The 23,533-nt window shown below is 45.3% G+C and overlaps 1 protein-coding gene across 1 annotated transcript in view; it reads left to right on the forward strand.

The window, feature by feature from the left end:
• The window catches only part of LOC146822541 (NACHT, LRR and PYD domains-containing protein 12-like), an 867,568-nt gene that overhangs the window by 338,987 nt on the left and 505,048 nt on the right, over positions 1 to 23,533 (forward strand). Inside the window, exon 7 of the mRNA XM_085613662.1 lies at positions 15,724 to 17,410. Coding sequence (XP_085469788.1) covers positions 15,724 to 17,410 — 1,687 coding nt within the window. The remainder of the gene's footprint in view (positions 1 to 15,723; positions 17,411 to 23,533) is intronic.

The following is a 23,533-nucleotide window of genomic DNA, read 5'->3' on the forward strand; positions in this document are numbered from 1 at the left end:
TAGCGGGGGAAAATATGCAGCGGACGGAGGTTTTTGGCGGGCGGATCGCCACCACATATACGGGCGGTGGCGATCCGCCCGTTATCCTAATGGACCTCAAAATGCCAAGAAGTAAAGTTTATTCATGGTGATATACAAAAACCCGTATGAAAAATAAAAAATGAAAATATCGAGATATGTATGCACTTTCGATAATGAAAATGTTTAAATTCTCCAATTCAAGCAAATTAAAAAGAAAAGTAATTGGAAAAAAGGCAGTAAAAAAGATTGACTGACCAAGCAGATTCTCTGGCAAGCTATGTAGGGAAAAAGTTAGGAAAACACAAGCAAAATAACCCAAAATATATATTACATCAACAATTTGTTCTCCCTTACACTCTTAATACAATAAATGTGCACTTAATAATGTATTTAAGATAAAACAAAAACAAAGTTCTACATGAACGTAGCTGCAGAACCCTTCTCTGGTTGACCGTAAGCTCTCACTGACTGTAGAAAGAAACACAAGAAAACACGGAGATGTTAAAAAAAAAAATGGCCGCAGTACAAGTGAAAAGGATTATTTCACTGTAGGAGGCTGGCTTGGTATATGGTGCTCACTTATTTAAGTGTAGCACCCTGCACCAATCCATACAACCCTTAGAAAGCTCTCTAAGTGGTAGCTGTTGAGAGCAGCCTTCATGCTTAGTCCAGTTGTAGTGTAAAGCAGCTCGTTTCACCAGTATCCAATCTTATTGTGTAGGCTACCTGAAAAGGAACCACACAGTGTATTTATAAAAATATGTATTCATTACAGACACTCACTCACACATTGCAGTATCTCCTACCCGGAGATACGATCACAATACACACAATACTTTAACAATAGAACAGGTAAGTGGCACAGAAATACAATGGACTCCAGGGTGGAGACCAAACCAGACCAAAAATAGTAGAATGCGACCCACGACCGAAGTCGAGAATGGACCCAGAAGACTTAGAAGAGTCGGGGACCCAAGGAACTGATTCAGCGCAAAGCCGGATGAAAAATTATTCGGGGAAACAATGTACACCGATATCCTCCCTGCGTCGCAGACCCTCCGTCACACTAATTCATTCATACACGCAGTCATCGGTGGGGCCCATAACACCAACACTCACATGATATCATTCACGAGTCTGCACACAGGAGGGATGATTGGTTCAAGCGCTGGATGTGCGGGGGAAATACCTTATAACCTATAGGGAAAGAACATTTATCTTACAAAATATACATTTACCTTTTGTCATCTATAGATCCCTAATCTTAAACATTAAGGCACTCCACCCACCTGGTCGACGGACCAATTTAGTTGGATTGGTTGATGGTGACTTTAGAACCAGCTAAACACATTTTAAGACTCAGAATCTATTATTCTCTTTATCGAAAAATCACAAACTCATAATTCTGTTAATCAATATTTGTTTATCTAAAATTTCATTTAGTTTATATTCGCATTTTGTCTCATTAAGTTTAGAATTTCTAGATCAATTAAATTAAATCGCAGAACATCATATTTACCTAATCTGGCTATCTGGGGCTTCTCTAATTCATTGGCTCTGCATAACCGAGTTCTGTCATCAATTGTCCGAATAAAGCAGGCCAAGGCTCAGAGTCCAAAGTTCTCTGCTCAGCACGTTACAGTCCCAAAGATCGACAAAGGACCAAAGACGTGCAAGCATCTATCATTGCCTGTGGAGTTGGCAAAAATCTGCAGTCATCAGACGATCAGGCAGCATCCGGACTCTCGGGCATCTCGTCGGGAAAAATAAAAAGCAGCGAACTACAACCCTCTCTATACTACTACTTATATAGCCATTTTCAGGTTAACATGATTCCTTCTTGGGGCAAGAACAGTGGTGATTGGCTGGTTGGGATTATCCGATTCTTATTCCCAGCGTCTAGTTCAGTCCTAATTATGAGGTCACGTTTTATATTCAAGTAACAACTTGTTCCAGTCTAATGTAGGTTTTCATTGTTTTCCATAGCTTGGCAGTCCACCAAATGTTTATCCTTGACCAGGAACACGATGTATAAGGATCGCTAGGAAGTTCACGGTGGCGTCCGGACATGCGCAATGGGCTTCGCGCTTCACGAAACGTGGCCACTTTGGAACTCCATTTTGTATGATCCTCGGATAGGCCGCAAATGCCAACTTAAGCGAAACAAACACAAAAGAATAATTAATTCAAAGAAATGTTGATTCTAATGTTAACCCCTTACCAGTCCCTTTATGTATTAGTAATTACCTAGCATATAGCGACATTTAAAGCATTATATTCACCTTTTCGGTCCTCCACGACAATGCAAACGTCACAAAAGCAACAAAAACATGCAACATCTAATTAACACATATACTAATTATTAGTATGCATACTTATTTTAGTCATTGGAGTTATTTGGCCATGCAAGATGCAGGTTTCCACGTGTAATCGTGTATGTATATGTTAATGTTAATATATCACTGCACACAATTAATAAATTATACTAAGTAAGTTATCTCGAGGAGAATCATCTTTTAGCCTCCCACCAGGCGGGCTTCCGCCCTGGCCACTCTACAGAGGGCGTGGTGCTGGCGGTCATGGATGAACTTAAGGGGAAAGCTGATATCAGTCTCCCCCAGGCTCTGGTTCTCCTCGATCTGTCCGCTGCGTTTGACACGGTCGATCATGCCATTCTTCTCGACCGTGTCAGCGCAGCGGGCATTCAGGGCACTGCCCTTTCTTGGATCGCGTCCTTCCTTCTAGGCAGGACGCAAGCGGTTCATCTCTCTGGATTTTCCGCTCCCCCTCGCTCGGTCACCTGTGGGGTGCCGCAGGGCTCTTCTCTTTCCCCTCTTCTTTTTAATCTTTATATCCGCCCTCTTGTTTCGTCTCTTCTCGAGCTGGGGGTTTCCGTGTATAACTACGCTGATGACCTCCAGCTTGTTTTCGATCTCTCATCCCCTCTTCTCTCCCTTCCTAAATTTTGCTCTACTCTAGTTTTCATCTCGCAGTGGATGAGCTCCAATCATTTGAAGCTCAATCCGGATAAAACGGAGCTTGTCACCGGTGACCCTTCCAACCCCTGGTCCCCTGTTCCTTGGCCTCTTTCCTTTGGTCCTCCCCCGGTACCGGTCTCTTCTGTCCGGACCTTGGGCATTAAGATCAGCCATGACCTGTCCATGCACTCACAAATTAGTTCTGTTGTTTCTTCATGTTTCCTTTCCCTTCGTATCATTCGCAAGATCTCTCGGTTTTTCTCGGTTGATGCGCTTAAAACTATAGTCATCGCTTTAATCATCTCCCGCCTTGACTATGGGAATGGCCTGTATGTTGGCATCCCGGCCTATGAAACCCGCCGTCTTCAGGCCATCCAAAATCAGGCGGCCCGACTTATTCTTCGCTTACCCAAATGTTCTCACATCACTCCTGCTCTCAGGTCTCTTCACTGGCTCCCTGTACATTTCAGATCTTTTTTAAACTCGCCCGCCTGGCCTTCCTGGCTCACCATCGTTCCGCCCCACAGTTCATTAATTCCCTTATCACTTCTCATGCCCCTGCTCGCACTCTTCGTTCTTCATCACTGTCTTTGCTTCACATTCCCCGCTTTCGTAAATCTCGTACCGAGGGCACCCACTTCTCGGTTCTGGCCCCTCGGCTTTGGAACAGCCTCCCTCTTGCTATCCGCTCCATCCCCATCTACCTTCACTTCCGCAAGGCCCTTAAAACTTTTCTTTTTTCTCAGGCTTTTCCTGGCTAGTCCTTCTGGGTTTTTTCTGTGAGTATGTATGAGCCCCCAGCGCCAGGAAGCCGCTTTGGCCGCAGTGCGCTTTATTAAATTCCTCTTTTCATTTCATTTCATTTCATTTAAGTTAGTTAATTAATATTTTCATGCAAAATAGAGGAGGTATACAAAATTTTGCACTACCTGCTCCATCTATCCCCCCTTTGGTGATTTTTAACATCACCACACTATCAAAAATGTTGTAAATTCTATCCTACCCGCAGATACGATCACAATACACACAATACTTCAACAATAGGACAGGTAAGTAGCACAGAAATACAATGGACTCCAGGGTGGAGACCAAACCAGACCAAAAATAGTAGAATGCGACCCACGACCGAAGTCGAGAATGGACCCTGAAGACTTAGAAGAGTCGGGGACCCAAGGACCCATCCAAGGTGCATATCTAGGAACCCCACGGATGTCGAATGCAGAGTGGGAACATGACCCCGTGCTCAATACAAGTCAATGAGAACATCACGGTTGGAGCTTTAAAGTGAAGGACCCTTCCCAGTGGACCCTGAAGAAACCCTGTGGAAGATGGAAGGTTGGAGAGTCACCCTACCCGTGGATACCCCAGGAACCAGGATACCTACACCAGTGAAGCCAGGTGCTCAGGTGCGGAGTGATGTCGGAAATCGTTGCAGACCATAATGGAGGATTCCAGGAAAAGTGCCGCTGGAGAAGAAGGAGTCCGGTGGAACCCAAAGGTGGGTTCAAGGTGTGACAAACCTGTAACAGAGTATATGCCACTCAGGATTGACCAGGAGGCACGGCAGATGTATGCCCAGCAATGCTTTTGGATGCAGGAGAGTTGACGGTGCCTTTGTAGTTGTAGATGTTCGGATCAGGCGAAGCTGTGGAGGACCAGGAGCCGTTCACAAGCTGTCCCATGTCAGATGTTGAGAGCCATGGGGTCAGCGTCCGGCAGGGGCACCAACACACCTTGGCAATGGCAGCAGATGCAGAAGTCAACCGAAGGTGCAATGGCGGATCCATCAAGGTCCAAGGGACTCACCATGACTGGGTAAGTCAGAGCAGGCCCCGAGCAACATGGGAGCCCACTGGAGCCAGCAGGAGAGCCAAAGTTCTCTGGAGAGGAAAGTCGTCAAGCTTTTACAACAGCCAGGTGACGAGGTGCACAAGGACTCGGTTCCAGCGATGCGGACGAGGGAAACTGGCTTCAGACTCGATGTGAAGTCAGGGCAGGCCTCGATGTGTTACAGAACAATCACCTGTGTTACTGGAGCCTTTCAGAGTCCTTCGGAGCCTAGGATCAGCGAACCGGTCAGCTATCTTGCGGTGCCTGCGGATGCAGGGGAGTGACTCCTTCACTCCAAGGGAGATTCCTTCGGATGTCTTTGAGTGTCCACAGGCCCTAGACGGAACCTGTATGGAGCACGGACACTGACAGTGCAACTGACTTGCAGGACGATGAGGCCAGGAGCAGACATAGACTTCCTCAGTACAGACTTGGTTCTTAAAAGCTAAGTTTGATGCGGTCTCTCTGACGCGGCCATTCTGAGAGCAGTCAGTGTGTCCAGACAGTTGACACAGTTGAAGTTGAAGTGGAGCTTGATCTGAATCAAATCCCACGACAAATCTAGGGACCCACCCACAGGTAAGCCCTTAAGTACCCTCAGGAGAGGGTTGGGTCAATTCAGGGGTCCCTTCTGGAGGAGGGGCTGGACAGTGGGGAGGATACTCCCATGTCCTTTGTCCAGTTTTGCGCTTGTAGTGAGTGCTTAGTTCTGAGGCGCACGCACCTCTTTGTTGAGTCATCTTTATGTCATCTTCCATGCGCTCATTCACGTGCACACTAATCTGCATCTTTTAAATGCCTTACTGTTGTTATTCGCGTGCATATATGTACCCATGTTATTGTTTATAATTGAATCTGTATTCTCGTGCTATCTATCTCTCGTTGAGGTATGAATGCCAGTTGCTTACATTGGCAGTTCGTACTTCAAGGGGATTAGATGCACTCCAGTGCTGTTCATGTTCTAGCTTTCAATGAAGCTTAATCTTATTGAATTTATACCCTGCTTTTGGTGGATCAATACCAACCTTTTCAGCGCCAGAGCGGGAGCTAATGGCTCACCGAACTGGTTTTAACTGCAGTATGGAAGGAGGGCACCTAATGTGCCCTCAAGCAGTCTTAGTGGTGCTGGCAAGTGCCCCACCCCGGCCCAATACTCTAAATCCTGTCTGGGAGGTGGTCCCACCTCCCTATGACAGGAAACTTATTGTCCTACCTTCCCCTGCTCAGGCTTGTGCCCAGCAGCAGGAGGGCAGAATCGTGTCTGTGGTCAGGAGCAGCCCAAGGTTGCTGTCAGGCTCTGTAAGAACGGTCCCAGGAGAATGGAGGGCTCCCCGGAGGAGCCCTGCCATGGATTGAATCATACCTCCAACAGATTTTATGGTGTTGGGGTATGATTCCAACATGTTTGATACCAAACATGCCCAGGTTTGTTTTAGCCAGTTTAGAGATGGTCATCGCGTGATGACCCATGACTCACCTATGTATCGTAATGGCTGATTCACTTACAAAGCCTGGAGAACAGACTTTGGGGTTTGTAGGGGTGTCCTGCTCATGCAGGGGCACCCTCACACTTGTTACCGAGCACCCTACCTTTGGGACTGAAGGGCCTGCTAGAGGGGTGGCATAGGTTTTAAAGTACAGTGATGTTAGATATAAGTAAACTTATATCTCTGGTGAGAGGTGCAAGCACCAACTCACACATGCAATGGCAGGCCTGTAGTCAAAGTTTGGAGGGTCCCTCATGGTGGCATAATACATGTGTTATATCCTAGTTTCTATGTGTACATGCTCTGCCAGTGAGTTCCTCCTAGAATGATGTAATATGGAATGTTGGGGGTCAGAGATGACAGTTGGAGAAGGGCTGAGCAGCATGCTGGCTGCTCCTGGTGGGGCTAGTCTTGGACTTAACATCTGAACATGTAACTACTGCAACAAATACTCTTGAAATACTACAACTAGCTTGGAATAAGTTACTACAATTTTATTGCGACGAGTTGAAGCAAAGAATCTGCATGTGCTACCTCTAAGGCCTTCAATTTCAAGTCTGGAGTATCTGAGTACCTACTCTCAAGTGGAAACAACTCCTCAATCTACAGCTGCGTATATTCAACCAACTGGCACACCACAGCCCCACCAGTGACCTCTACATCGGTTGCCCTCTACGCTACAGTGCCAGCTCCTATCTCAACTGCAGCTCAAGTCTCTGTTTGCTGTCCCTACAGCGTCGGTTTCAGCTGCAGCCCAAGCCAGTTCCTACTGTTCTGTTTCAGCTGCAGTTCAAGTCTCTGTTTGCTGTTCCTACAGTTTATTAACAAACAAGGTAATTAGCGACTGCCTGGGTTTGTGTCTCCAGTGAGGTACTTCTGTTTCTGCGCTAACCTGTTCTCTACACGTGCCTCACAACATCAATATCGCTTGGGACAAGTCCAACAACGTCTCTCCTGTGCTGTTCCCCTCTACCTTGACAGCGTGCACCCTGGGCGTTCACTATTGAGAAGCCTTTTGTTACTCTACTAATCTGGAGGATTATACTCTCTCCTGCTACAGATTTCCTAGTCTCCTTGCCTTACAGCAGCTCCTGTCTACATCATTTTCATCAAAGCATGTACTTTCTACAGTGGGGATCTCCTTTCATGACGACTCAATTTGACACTGAGGAGACTGGACTGGTCTTTTGTGAATTGTGAGCCGAACCAGCATTGCATCAACCTTCATCGACCGGATTGTCAGTGTGTGTTCGGGCACTGCCTCCCAAAATATCCCGAGGCGTTAAAGACAGTTTAATGCAAGTGTGGTGTGTGCATTCACTCCGTTCTGTACATCGAATGTGTGCCATTGGATGCCGTTTACTCAAGTGTTTGGTGACTGTCTGCGGCAACGTCTTAAAAGTGGCTACATTCAGCTTTGGCATTGTCGTGTCTGTGTTTATTCGGCAACACTGAGGGCTTCTGCACGCAGCACTACCGAACCGAAATGTACGGTTTGAAAACAAACTACGCTTGTTCCTAGTTGTCAGAACCAGCTCTTCTCTTGCTGGCCGTTGACACAGGAGCAGAATGACGCAAGCTCCCAATTCCTCCGCCGAACTCCCCGGCCTCCACACAATCTAAATGCGTAGCCAGAAGAGCCCCAAGGGGGAAAGGGGAATTGGACAGAGAAGAGAATGCACACACTGGTGGTCTTCCTTTCTTCTTCTTCTTATGAAGTCTATCTTTTCTCTGGCTCTTGCTGTTGTTCGTGAGCTGTAAATAAACAATTACATGTAAATCACTTTCTACTTCCCTTCTCTTCCTACCTTGATCTTTCCTTATTCTCTATTGTACCCACCCTGGTGCTGTGTGCCTTTGCTTCTCTTCTAAACTACTCGTTCTTCTGTTCTTAATGATTTTTCACTGTAAGATAAAAAACTTGTGTTATTATATTTCTTTCTCCCTTCCTGACCTCTCTTTTGTCTTTTCCTCTAGACTCACTTACAGGACAGAGAACGGAAGCCTTGGTTAATTTTCTTATTCTTCTTCACCTTTTATAAGCAGTTCTTATTCTCTCACTACTGTTGCTTCACTGTAGTTTTAGTCCATACTATTCTGTGTCATTGGTATTCTGCCCTCAAGAGTTTCCACTCCCTAAGGTTTCTTATTGTCAGGAATCGGAATTCACTTGGAACTACTTTAGTGTACCTTATACCTTTTATATTCTAGACTTGAGCTGACTCTAACTCGTACTAATAGCTGGCGCTACTCTTGTACTTGTGCTGACTTCTTTGAACGCTGTGCACTCATTCACTAGAACCGGTGCTTCTGTCAAACTTCCGCTGTTGCTAAGTTCGGAACGTTTTCTCTGGTAGAAATTGGAACAGTCTTACTTGGGTTTGCTGGCTGCCTTCGAACTCAAAAATTCTCCTCAGAATTCTCGCGACGCGTAGCTTCTTTTCCCTGACTAACGCGACGCGTTGAAGTAACCTCCTACTCCTCTCACAGTTCAGGTGAAGTGCGCAGCTCTCCGCGCGCCTCACCTGTATCACGCAAATCTGCCAAATCAACTAGAGCGCTAACCCGTTTCGGATTAAGGAACGCTCTGCTGCCATGTTGCATTCGACCTAGCACCAAATGCTGTTTACACAGTTTTGACAACACGGCCACCATCATTCCTTTCTTCTTATACTGGATACCTTTCTCGACAAGTGACCTCTTTGTTGGGGACCTGACACTAGTACACACGCTAACCTCTGTGCATCTTCTTGCTCTCGTGCTCTGCCCATTGTTTGCCCTACGTCAGCTCCACTGATTCTCCTTTCAGTGATGTGGATGTCTTTGTCTGCTTTAGGCACACACGCACGCTAATGCGGTGAGCCACCCTGCACGGCGTGACATGGTGTGGCGCCATCTTAGGATTGCTCCTTCTTGTAAGTCCTTTTCCGTTTTGCCAACCACGTCGCATTTGTTGAATAAAGTTTCATTCAAACTTCATGCCGCCTCAGGACAACGCGATGTATCCCTCTTCGACACATCGATATTCATAAAGAAGCTTGGACCTGCAGGTGGGCTGCATGTCTCATGTCATATTGCGGACAACGTCCGGAGTCAAATAGACTACGTCGAGAACAATCAGTGCATGATGGAAGTGTGGCAGCAAGCAGCATTCATTTTGGTGGACTGGAGTTACCGGTGTCGGACACTGAATGTTCAACGCAACTATCTTCAAATTGGACTCTTCTCTTTTTCACAGTGTTATGCTGCTCCTGGTTTTTTTTGGGGGACAGAAGGTCCTTTCTACAATGACTGGCACACCAGTGACATTTTGTATTGTAAAACCTACACATCGCATATCACTGTTTAAGCTCTACTGTGTAATCACTCTAAACTGTGTATTTTGTAATGTACAACATGCCTTCTACACTTTTATGTATGCCGAACGTTCATTTTCTGTTATGGGTTTTCTCCCTACATGGGCAGGAATTTGGGTTTTATTCCCTCTTTCCTTCTTTCACACTAGGCTATGTTAACCTTACACGAGGTTGGGTGATGGATTATAGTCCCAATTATCATCTGTTCACAGTGTACCCTATCTAGGGTGTGTTTTATGGGTTCTTCGCCCATTAGTTACAGTGCACAATGGTACACACGTTACGTTTACATTTTGACCTACATAGGGTGTGTTTTATGGGCTCTTCGCCCATTTGATACTGTGCACAACATTTTTCCTCAATTATACATGAGGTGTGTTGCGCGGACTGTTGTCCCGCTCCTAAATGCACAACTCTTGACCTCTCCGTGAGGTGTGTCTCTTGGGTCTTTTCCCATTTCACGTGCATGTCATTTGACCTCCAGTCGAGGTGCGTCCTTCCACAAACTTTATTACACGTTCTTATGCCTTCACTACGCGGTGCACGTTTTGCCTTGTTCGGGCGACTAGTGTGGGTTGTTTGTTTTATTCCACAGTGCACAATAGTTTGATCTCTACTTGAGGTCGCCCCTGCACATGCTAGATTTTACCCATACAGGGTGCATAGTTTGGGTTCTAGTCCTATTTCTATGGTGCAGGGTTTCATTACACTGGGTGTTTGTTTTTCCTGGTTTCTTGTTTTTTTTGTCAACACTATAGCCCAGTTCAGTTTTCTATTTTATTTGGTCTTCAGTATTTGATGGAGAAGTAGGTGTAATTATTTGTATTTCTCTTCTTCTCTGTCTTCTGGTTTCCTCCTGTGTGGCTTACCCTCTCTCGTACCTGTCTGGCCAATGGGTGTGAAGGGGGTAGCTATTGGCGGTTTTCATTTCTCATCCTTATCTTTTTCTCTTCTGTTGGTAATATTGGAAGGGAGGATGGGTTGTGGAATATGTTTATCTGTTTTTTTCTTATTTCTATTGTCTCCCACTCCTCTTCTTGTCTCTCCCTGGCACTCTCTACTCTCTTCAGCTCATCTAGCTTCTGTTTTCTCTTCCGCTATGGTGTTCTTTTCTGTTTTCCTTTTTGGGAGAAAGGGGGATATGTTATATCCTGGTTTCTATGTGTACATGCTCTGCCAGTGAGTTCCTCCTAGAATGATGTAATATGGAATGTCAGGGATCAGAGATGACAGTTGGAGAAGGGCTGAGCAGCATGCTGGCTGCTCCTGGTGGGGCTAGTCTTGGACTTAACATCTGAACATGTAACTACTACAATAAATACTCCTGAAATACTACAACTAGCTTGGAGTAAGTTACTACACTATGCTGCAGCCCAAGGGACCCCTGGTGCACCTATGCCCTAGGTACCTTAGTACCATATACTAGGGACTTACAAGGGTACACCAGCAGCCAATTAGGAATGTACCAGGGTATTCATCATAGCCAACTCAGGGAGGAAGCACAATGACTGGGGTCCTGATTAGCAGGATCCTAGTCAGACTAGTCAGACAAACAGTATGACACCAGCAAAATGTGGACTAACCATGAAAGCAGATCCCACTTTCCTACATTCACCCATGGGAATGAATCAATCTGAGAGAAAAAGAAAACATACATATTAAAAAACTACTTATAAAAAAGTAAATAATGTAAAACAAATTAAAGAACTATGTGTTAAAGTTATATTTTTGTATAACAATAAAAGATACTGTTAAATTCTAATAAATATGACCGGGAACACAGGAGGCACAGAGGTGAGAAGGTGACATTTCTTTCCAGTAGTACAACAGACGGACCCCAGCCACAGCGGTTAGCCTTGACTCTTCTCCGTCACACTCCGCGCAGGGAGTTCACCTCAGAATGTTCACCGCTGTGACATTCTACAGCATGTCCCAGTGGTGTCAACCAATGGGTGAGCGGCAAGGCCAGGGCTCCCCCGACAGCGGAGGATACCACAGATACTTCACAAAATACAGTGGGGGATATGTACTAGGAAATGGATAAGTGTGTCGTTAGCCTCCTGGGCTAAACGACACGCTCCGCCACTTCGGAAACGCGAGGCTGCACCATATTTACAAGAATGTGGTGCAGCCTTGCGTTCCCCCTGCGATGGGGTTAAGTTTACCAACTTAGCACCAACGCAGGCACCCTTGCACCAGAGTACAAGGGTGTCTGTGTGCAGGGGAGGATTGTTTATGTGTAGGAAGGTGTCCCTTCTGCACATAAAGAATCCTGAAATGCCATTTTGTAACTTTCATGTGTGCTGCTTCATGCAACACACATGAAAGTTACAAAATGACATTTTTTAAAAAGGTCTGTTTATGTACAGGAAGGGGCACCTTCCTGTACATAAACAAACCTTGGCATTTAGCTTTTTCCGTGTGTGCTGCACAAGGCAGCACATATGGAAAAAGCAAAAACTAGGAGAAATAATGCATTTCTCCCCGTTTCGCCAACTTAACACCAGGATTTTCCTGGTCTTAGTTTTGGCGCTACCTACTATGTACGTCACCCTTGCACATTGCGGGCAGCATCAAATACAATGGGTGTTGCGGTGGAACGCCCACCACAGCACCGACTGCACATCCCTTTCACGCTAACCATAGCGTGAAAGGGTTCCTTATGTACAAGGCAGCGTTAAGCCACGTTAAGTGGCTTAACGCTGCCTTGTACATAAGGTGCAGTCCCTATCGCCACCACAACGTTTGTAAAAGTGACGTTGTGGTGGCGATAGGGGCTTGTACATATGCCCCAGTGTTTTTTTATGAATTTAATAAATACATATTTTATAAAATGATATTCTCTCTGTGTTACATGTTACTTTAAAAATACTTTTTTGTGTACATTCCTAAAAAATAAATACGCACACCCCCAAAAAATAAACTACCCAAAAAAAATACACTCCGCACTGTTATCCCGTAACCTTAATGTTCCACTTCTAGCCCGCTGCATGTAGAGTTATTAACAAAATTGCAGACAAAAATACAAAACCCTAAAAAATAAATACCCACAACCCCTAAAACAACTAATAACACATCAAAAAATAAACCCCCCACACTTAATTCCTTATTCCCTATGACCCTAACATCCCTATCTGTTCAACTTAAGACATATAAGAACTTGTCGCCAGGCCGTCATTAGTTGCTTAAATCCTCAGGACTCAATTTTAAACACTAGAGGACATATGCACAAGGGAATGGCGAAGCGTGGTATTAAGCAAACATTGGGTGCATTGGCGCTAGGCAGCTTAATTTAGCGCCGCACTAGGGTAAAAGGCAGGGGTGTGCCGTTTCTTTGTAATACAGCGCATCCCGGCTTCTTCAGAATGGCGGAGCATGGCGATAGCTTTTTGTTCTTAACAGCACGCTTCGCCATTCTCTTGTAAATATACCTCTTTGTATTTTAATGTCAATACTTTATCTTGTAATGATTTTAAGTAATCAGTCATGAATAAATAAATCTGAAATTGGACATCTCTTGGAAACGTCTTTTAATATCCCCTTTTAGATCTCAAAATCCGCGATCCAGGCGGTTACATTTTTCCCTTTGGCTCTAGTATTTTTCTCTTCACGAAGGTTCAGAGCGTTTCTTAACTCGCCTGTAGAGCAATGAGAATGCAGCTCCGTATGTTTCTGGGGCAAACGCGCCCCAAATCAATTTCTGGACACACCTAAAATACTCATTGTCTTTTCTGCCCAAGAGCTGTATTTTCAAGGCACTTTGCAACAACATTCAGGCCGGGCCTTGCCTTTCTCCAATAGATGTTGAAGTGATGCCCCTGTTCAGGTTTACTGAGCCCCTCACATCCTGACCTGCTGATGCTCCCAGAAGCCTCCTCATGATTGCCGGCCTTGGAGCTCTGTTGCATTTCTCTCCAAAGGTTTAGGATGCGCTTCCTCCTACTTTGCACCACTTGTGGAACTGGCCCAATAGGGAGACGCTTGAAACCTGGATTGTTAAACTCTGACCTAGGATGGTTCTGCCTGTTATTCCCTGTCAGTTCTATCTCTGCCTAGGATGGTTCTGCCTGTTATTCTCGGTCTGTTCTATCTTTGCCTAGGATGGTTCTGCCTGTTATTCTCGGTCTGTTCTATCTTTGCCTAGGATGGTTCTGCCTGTTATTCTCGGTCTTTTTTATCTTTGCCTAGGATGGTTCTGCCTGTTATTCCCTGTCAGTTCTATCTCTGCCTAGGATGGTTCTGCCTGTTATTCTCGGTCTGTTCTATCTTTGCCTAGGATGATTCTGCCTGTTATTCTCGGTCTGTTCTATCTGTGCCTAGGATGGTTCTGCCTGTTATTCTCGGGCTGTTCTATCTTTGCCTAGGATGGTTCTGCCTATTATTCTCTGTCAGTTCTATCTCTGCCTAGGATGGTTCTGCCTGTTATTCTCGGTCTGTTCTATCTTTGCCTAGGATGGTTCTGCCTGTTATTTTCGGTCTGTTCTATCTTTGCCTAGGATGGTTCTGCCTGTTATTCTCGGGCTGTTCTATCTGTGCCTAGGATGGTTCTGCCTGTTATTCCCTGTCAGTTCTATCTCTGCCTAGGATGGTTCTGCCTGTTATTCTCGGTCTGTTCTATCTTTGCCTAGGATGGTTCTGCCTGTTATTCTCGGTCTGTTCTATCTTTGCCTAGGATGGTTCTGCCTGTTATTCTCGGGCTGTTCTATCTTTGCCTAGGATGGTTCTGCCTGTTATTCTCGGTCTGTTCTATCTCTGCCTGGGATGGTTCTGCCTGTTATTCTCGGTCTGTTCTATCTTTGCCTAGGATGGTTCTGCCTGTTATTCTCGGGCTGTTCTATCTTTGCCTAGGATGGTTCTGCCTGTTATTCTCGGGCTGTTCTTTCTGTGCCTAGGATGGTTCTGCCTGTTATTCCCTGTCAGTTCTATCTTTGCTTAGGATGGTTCTGCCTGTTATTCTCGGGCTGTTCTATCTGTGCCTAGGATGGTTCTGCTTGTTATTCTCGGGCTGTTCTATCTCTGCCTAGGATGGTTCTGCCTGTTATTCTCGGTCTGTTCTATCTTTGCCTAGGATGGTTCTGCCTGTTATTCTCGGGCTGTTCTATCTTTGCCTAGGATGGTTCTGCCTGTTATTCTCGGACTGTTCTATCTTTGCCTAGGATGGTTCTGCCTGTTATTCTCTGTCAGTTCTATCTGTGCCTAGGATGGTTCTGCCTGTTATTCTGGGTCTGTTCTATCTTTGCCTAGGATGATTCTGCCTGTTATTCTCTGTCAGTTCTATCTGTGCCTAGGATGGTTCTGCCTGTTATTCTCGGGCTGTTCTATCTTTGCCTAGGATGGTTCTGCCTGTTATTCTGGGTCTGTTCTATCTTTGCCTAGGATGATTCTGCCTGTTATTCTCTGTCAGTTCTATCTGTGCCTAGGATGGTTCTGCCTGTTATTCTCGGGCTGTTCTATCTTTGCCTAGGATGGTTCTGCCTGTTATTCTCGGGCTTTTCTATCTTTGCCTAGGATGGTTCTGCCTGTTATTCTCGGTCAGTTCTATCTTTGCCTAGGATGGTTCTGCCTGTTATTCTCGGTCTGTTCTATCTTTGCCTAGGATGGTTCTGCCTGTTATTCGCTGTCAGTTCTATCTTTGCCTAGCATGGTTCTGCCTGTTATTCTCAGTCTGTTCTATCTTTGCCTAAGATGGTTCTGCCTGTTATTCTCGGTCTGTTCTATCTTTGCCTAGGATGGTTCTGCCTGTTATACTCGGTCTGTTCTATCTATGCCTAGGATAGTTCTGCCTGTTATTCTCGGTCTGTTCTATCTTTGCCTAGGATGGTTCTGCCTGTTATTCTCTGTCTGTTCTATCTTTGCCTAGGATGGTTCTGCCTGTTATTCTCAGTCTGTTCTATCTTTGCTAGCGCCAGGAGTTCCTTTGTGGCATCAGGTTGCACTTTGCAAATTTCTAAATACAAAGCAAATGAAATATCCTTCTGCAAGTTGTTTTGCTGATGTTTATACGATTTTAAATGTGTGTCCATGACATATTTACCATGTTCTGATTCTCAGATTTCAGGAGGAGATACATGGAGCATATTTCTGAGCGGTACAGACTGATGGAAGACAGGAACGCCCGGGGGTGTGAGACGGTCCTTCTGCAGAAAAGGTACACAAAGCTGCTGATTGTCCAGAAGTATCGCCATGAGCTGGAGCGTCAGCACGAGATCATGTCCAGAGGCAGAGAGCACACCGCGATAATGGATGGCCTGGCCTATTCAAACCATATTGGCTTAGATGCTCTCTTCACTTCGACGAAGGATGGGCACAGACCCAGGACCGTAGTGCTGCAGGGGCCAGCGGGCATCGGGAAGACCATAACAGCCAAAAAACTCATGCTAGACTGGGCTCGAGGAGAGCTCTACCAGGGACTGTTTGATTACGTGTTCTACCTCAGCTGCAGAGAAATCAACCGAGTCACAAACAACAAAAGTGTCATTGATGTGATTGCAGCCGGCTGTCCCGATAGGACGATACCAAGGATCGCGCTGCTGGCTGATCCCAGCAAGATACTGTTCATCCTTGATGGCTTTGATGAGCTGAAGTTCTCTCTCGACTTGAAGGAGGACCAGCACTGCAGTGATCCGCGTCAGGAGAATCCTGTGGAAGTCACCCTGAGTAACCTGTTGAGAAGAAATATCCTACCACTGTTCTCCATCATCACCACCACGCGTCCGACGGCTCTGGAACGGCTCATGCAGTGCATAAAGGCTGATCTTTGTGCTGAGATAATGGGATTTACAGAAGAGGACAGGAAGTCGTACTTCAAGGGTTTCTTTGGCAATGATGAACAGGCATCCCGAGCCCTTGCCGTGGTGAAAGACAATGACACCCTGTATACCATGTGCTTCCTCCCCATCGTCTGCTGGGTCGTGTGCACGGTCATGAAGCAGCAGATGGAGAGAGGCCAGGACATTACGAATTCTTCAAAGACCACAACATCGGTCTACTTGTTCTTCTTGTCCACTTTGTTGCGGGACCACAGCGGTGCTTCCACACAGACCAGGCAAAGGAGCCTGAAGAAGCTCTGCTCGCTGGCACTCAATGGCGTCTTTGAGCAGAGAATCCTCTTTTATGAGGAGGACCTTACGCAATATGACCTCGAAGCGTCTGAAATCCAGTCACTGTTTCTCAATAAGAGCATCTTCCAGCAAGACATTGACGTCTACACAGCCTACAGCTTCATCCACCTCAGCTTTCAGGAGTTTTTTGCAGCCCTGTTCTACATCCTTGACCTGGATGTGGGATCACCAAACCCTCGGAGAGATTCAAAGCATTTATTGAAGGAATATAGTGAGCAGACAAAGGGCCATTTAATGCTAACGGTGCGATTCTTATTTGGCCTGATCAACAAGGACCAGTTCAGCCATATTGTGAAAGTTCTAGGGTGTAAAGTATCTCACAACGTCAAAGCCGATCTTGAAGCATGGCTTCAGAAGCCAAAAAAGGAAATCCTGCTGGTGGAGATTTTCCACTGCTTGCATGAGGCTCAAGATGAAGATATTATTTCCAGGGCCATGAACAATATTCAGAACATTAATATAGCACAGTCTGCATATAGCATGATCGATTTCAAAGCGCTTTCATTCTGCTTAAAGCATTGCCAAGGAGACAAGACTCTTAACATGTCAGAGGTATACTTCGAACCAAAAGTTCAGGAAATCATGAGGCCTGGGATGATAAATTGCTCTACTCTCAGGTATGTACCCCTGTATGTTAACCATAAATGTTTTATGTTTAGCTATGTGGCTCCCTGTATTAAATATAAATGTTCCATTATATAGCATTTGTGTAGCCCAACCCTAGCCGCAGGCAGCGGGGCGAGGTACAGAGTCAAAGACAGGGATACTGTCAACATGTGATTGGAAAGGGAGCTGGTTTCTTGTTATGACATCATGATGTTGTGATCTATAAAGACGTGTAAATAGTCCATCATGGTATATGCATTTCTGTGCTATTCATTTAGGTACGCGCCTCTTTGTCTCAAACCTACAGATTCTACATTCAGGTGTGTGCCTCTCTGTGTTAAACCCCAGACTCTACATTCAGGTTGGTGCCTCTTTGTGTTAAACCTCAGACTCTACATTCAGGTTTGTGCCTCTTTGTGTTAAACCTCAGACTCTACATTCAGGTTTGTGCCTCTTAGTGTTAAACCTACAGACTCTACATTCAGGTTTGTGCCTCTTAGTGTTAAACCTACAGACTCGACATTCAGGTTTGTTTCTCTTTGTGTTAAACCCACAGACTCTACATTCAGGTTTGTTTCTCTTTGTGTTAAACCTCAGACTCTACATTCAGGTTTGTGCCTCTTAGTGTTAAACCTACAGACTCTACATTCAGGTTTGTTTCTCTTTGTGTTAAACCCACAGACTCTACATTCAGGTTTGTTTCTCTTTGTGTTAAACCTCAGACTCTACATTCAGGTTTGTGCCTCTTAGTGTTAAACCTCAGACTCTACATTCAGGTTTTTGCCTCTTAGTGTTAAACCTCAGACTCTACATTCAGGTTTGTGCCTCTTTGTGTTAAACCTCAGACTCTACACTCAGGTCTGTGTCTCTTTGTGTTAAACCTCAGACTCTACATTCAGGTTTTTGCCTCTTAGTGTTAAACCTCAGACTCTACATTCAGGTTTGTGCCTCTTTGTGTTAAACCTCAGACTCTACACTCAGGTCTGTGTCTCTTTGTGTTAAACCTACTGACTCTGCATTCAGGTTTGTGCCTCTTTGTGTTAAACCTCAGACTCTACATTCAGGTGTGTGCCACTTTGTGTTAAACCTACAGACTCTACATTCAGGTTTGTGCCACTTTGTGTTAAACCTCAGACTCATTCAGGTTCGTGCCACTGTGAGATATTACCAAGGGTAGGGGGACAAGGAGCTGCGGTACACCAGTCTGAGGTAGGTTTCTGTTTGTTTATTTTTACTGAACAGTCTTTACTCCACAGTAGCCGAGGGGGTTGGATTCTTCCCGCTTTGCAAGTCCTGCGTGGGTCTCTTCCTCCCGTTGTGGTTCCCGTCCGAGGCTCCGAAGGGAGCGGGAAGGAAACAACAAACACGGGAACACATGGGTGAGATGTTCCCCACTCCTGAGGCGGAAAGCCGGGAGCTTGTTCTACGTTTTTAAGCTGTTTTAAACCATTTTAAAGTAACCTTTGTGTGTACTCACTCACCTGTGTGTCATTTGCATTCCCCGGGAGCCTGCTGATTACTAGCACTGCCCCCTCTCACTCTGGGCTAACGCCCTCTGGCCGCCGCCATTCACGGCGTGCAACGAGGCCACGCCCCCTCGCTAGCCACGCCCCCTCGCCGAGTATATATGCGCTGAATACGAGCGCTTTTGCCACAAAGATCCCCACTCCTGAGGCGGAAAGCCGGGAGCTTGTTCTACGTTTTTAAGCTGTTTTAAACCATTTTAAAGTAACCTTTGTGTGTACTCACTCACCTGTGTGTCATTTGCATTCCCCGGGAGCCTGCTGATTACTAGCACTGCCCCCTCTCACTCTGGGCTAACGCCCTCTGGCCGCCGCCATTCACTGCGTGCAACGAGGCCACGCCCCCTCGCTAGCCACGCCCCCTCGCCGAGTATATATGCGCTGAATACGAGCGCTTTTGCCACAAAGATCCCCACTCCTGAGGCGGAAAGCCGGGAGCTTGTTCTACGTTTTTAAGCTGTTTTAAACCATTTTAAAGTAACCTTTGTGTGTACTCACTCACCTGTGTGTCATTTGCATTCCCCGGGAGCCTGCTGATTACTAGCACTGCCCCCTCTCACTCTGGGCTAACGCCCTCTGGCCGCCGCCATTCACGGCGTGCAACGAAGCCACGCCCCCTCGCTAGCCACGCCCCCCGCCTCCCCACACTATATTATGTGTCACTGGAGGAAGCGCAGCGGACGAGCGCAGCGGGAGCGCCGTCTGCGCGCCGAAGACGCGCCAAAGACAAGCCCGTCTGCGCCCGTCGGCGACAAGACCGCGACAGGCGCAGGAAACTCTGCCCGTCCGTCCCCCAACATCTCTTACCTGCCCAACGACCTCCGCCAACTACAGGTCACGAATCATTGCCCCTACATACTCGACCCAGCCATGTTGCCAGGCCCATTTAGCTGCAAGTCCTGCCACTGGACAATTGATCAACACTCAGCCCTTTCGTCGGTAAAGGCTCCACCCCCTCAGGCCCCCCAACCCTCCTTCAATGGAGGTCTGATCAACGCACGCTCAATGTGCAAGCATAACCAAGACATACATGACCTCATCTTGGAGTCCAATTTTGACTGCCTTATGATAACGGAAACATGGCTGACGGCAGACAGTAACCCTGACATTGCTGTCGCCCTACCTCAGGGCTACTCACTTTTCAGGCAAGATAGAGTTACGGGCCGAGGCGGAGGTGTTGCAATTATACTCAAAGACACCCTCCCTTGTCATACCTTCAGCTTGGAGCCCTTAAAAAAGACAGAAGGTCTAGGCTTCTCTATTAAACTGAACGAACACACTTCTTTCTCAGGTGGACTTATCTACCGCCCTCCCGGTAATGCTACTGAGTTCCTCGACTCCTTGTGCGACTCTTTAGGACAACTTTCACTTAGATACCCATCCTTCACCCTCCTAGGGGATTTTAATCTACATCTCGAATCAAAATCCGATGCACAAACTATTAACTTCACTCAAACCCTTGATATGTTCAATCTTAGGCAACTTGTTACTTCTCCCACTCACTCCCTGGGTCACACCCTTGACGGAGTTTGTACTAACTTTTCCTCACTATTCATATTGCCCCCTTCGCCACAGATCTGGTCTGATCACTCCCTAATCCCTTTCTACATTACGAGTACAAATCCGGCTGCCTGCAGTAAAGCTAATTCCCTTTCTAACAACCACATCAACTGGAAAAAGGTCCAAGATAACCTCATCCTTAAACCTCTTATACTAACTCAAGCTCCCATTCTATCTGGTAACATCGATACCGACGCTGACCTCTTCCACAACTGGATCACACAGGAAATGACCTCCAGAATCCCACCTTCACGCTTCCGTACCTCCCGGTGTAAAACCAAAACAAATGCCCCTTGGTTTACACCTGAGCTTGCCAATGCTCATTTGTTATGCAAAAAGGCAGAACGTAAATGGCGAAAGACATACGAGGCAACAAATCGTCTTTCATATATCGCGACAAGGAAAAACTATCTCTCTGAAATCAAAACGGCCAAAAAAAACTACTACGTAAACGCCATCAAAAACTCCTGCCAAAAACAAAAGGCACTATTCGCGATAGTAAAATCATTTACGCAGCCCAAGGCACTTTTGCCTGAAATTCTCAGAGTCACACACACCTTACCCACACAACACTCAGGAACTCATACAGATACTGAGACAAGCAATCAATAACTCATATAGACACTTATATAGCTATTCACAAAACCATGCCGCCACTTATACACCAACACACAGACACATACAAACATTTATACAGTTTAGTCACTAGTCTGAAGTAAGATGCAGTTAAACGACTCACTTATCGAGTCAGTTACGCAACACAGAAAATCATCCCTTTACACACTTGTACACCCACTCATTCTTTAACAGGCCTTTTCCTATATATATAAAAGATATTGAAAATTTTAAGAAAATCATATATTCACTGGATGATGTCATCAGTGATGTCATCAGTGATGTCATTTGAGATGTCATCAGTGATGTCATGAGTGATGTCACTGACCATGTCATGAGTGATGTAATATGTGACGTCATCAGCAGTGGATTGCGGGTGCGCGAGTTATAGTTAGCTGAACTAACTATAACGGGGGAATTTCAATGTTTTTTTACGAGAGAAATGTCCAGCTAACTATAACGTGTGTGAAACCTATGTTTTTTCAGTGAATTTGTAAGGTTTTTTAAATGCTATTTCCTAACTATAACGTGTGTGAAACCTATGGTTTTTTCAGTGAATTTCAAAGGTTTTTTAAATGCTAATTCCTAAATATAATGTGTGTGAAACCTATGGTTTTTTCTGTGAATTTCCATGTTTTTTTAAATTCTAATTACTAACTATAATGTGTGTGAAACCTACGGTTTTTTCATTGAATTTGCTTGGTTTTTTAACATCATTTTTTTTCTTTTTCTTTTTTTCCTTTAAACACTATGCTACCTATGTATATATTCATGGATTTAATGCATTCTTCAATATAGTATGATTCACCTTTTTTAAATAAATGGTTAGATATAGTTGTATAACATAGTTAATATCTTCAACAAACCTTTTTTTTTTTAATTTATTTTTTTACCCTGCGCGTACGGTAAGCTTACCGTAAGCGCACGCTTCGCTTTATGTACGGTGAGCGTACGTAATATTTATACTCCGTGTGCGCATGCTTACGCAATTTGCGGACGCGTCCGTACTTCCTACGCGACGCGTAAGCGCATGCTTTATATGCGCAAGCGCACGTTACGCGGAAGTGTACGAGTGTGTCTGTAATACGCATGCGCGCGTGCGTGTGTCTTTCGTATGCGCATGCGTACTTTTACCGTACGCGCTCGGTAAGCTTAACGTGCGCGTACGGTTGGTCATGTGATCAAGAAACAACACTTTTGATTGGTTTAAACTACTTTCAGTTCCAGAATCTTCCTACACCACACCCATTCCCCTCATTACTGCTTGTGATTTCTTAGGAGAAGGAGCTGAATTGTCTTTGGGATACAATGGCAGACCAGCAGTCCTCTTCTGAGAGTGAGCAGGGCAGCAGCATCAGCAGACAGAGAAGGAGGAAACAGAAGAGTTCTTTTATTTGGGAGTATTTTACATTTCCTGAGGGGCAGAAAAAGGTAAATGCTCCTTTAGTTACCTGCTCACTTTGTGAGCGTGTGTTATCTAGAGGTAATCCTGGGAAGAAGTATTCCTTTGGTAATCACACTATGTTGAGACACCTTAGGGATGTTCATCCAAGGACTTTTGCTCGACATACTGAAGCAAACCCTTCAGTAAGTCACCCGAGCACATCCGCAGAAGCTCAGCCGAGTACATCTTCGGCAGCTCAGCCGAGCACTTCCTCTGCGGTGGGAGCATCACCCTCTTCTGCTCCTCTGGAAACGAACCCTCGATTTCAGAGGGTACAAATGAGGTGCACCAGATGTTATGGTCTAATTGTTCATGGGGAGACCAGTATTTCCCTAATAAACAATAAGATAGACCAGCACATCTGTGGTCCTTGTTAATATTCCCATTCTTTCTTTCCTCTGTCCCTGTATTAACACAACGGCTCTTTTAAGAGCCAACCTTACCTCACAACTTTTTTAAAAAGATTTTAATAATTTTTTTTTTTTTTTTACCGTGCGCATTTAAAAAAAAAAATGTTTCACCCTACAAGGTCCATGAGGGAGTACAACGGAAATGAGAAAAGCAGAGAGAGGAGAACACAGCAGATTATCAGAGTCAGAATCGCAGAGCTGTACACCTCTCTCCTCTCACCAGAACCTGTAAATGGCAATGTTTCCCTCTCTTTTTTCACACATATACATGTTAATTACAAATCTCAGTGCTTCCCACATTTTTTCAAATGAAATCACACATTTCTATTGATTGAAAACTTCAACCCTTTTCCAAATGAACCCTTCCCCCAACTTGCCTTCTGCCTGCTACCATAGCAACAGCTCATGGAACACTGGTGTGAGCAGAGAGGTCAGAAGTTCAGCACACAATGTTTCTATTCCAAAGAGCAAGAGTGCTTCACCTGTCAAACCTAACAGCAAATCCAAATTAATCTTCTGTGGGAACACAATTTTCTGAACCAATACAAAACATGCTTTTAAAAATGTAAACATACAGCCTAG

The sequence above is a fragment of the Triturus cristatus genome, chromosome 6 (assembly GCF_964204655.1).
Source record: "Triturus cristatus chromosome 6, aTriCri1.1, whole genome shotgun sequence".
Classification (NCBI taxonomy): domain Eukaryota; kingdom Metazoa; phylum Chordata; class Amphibia; order Caudata; family Salamandridae; genus Triturus; species Triturus cristatus.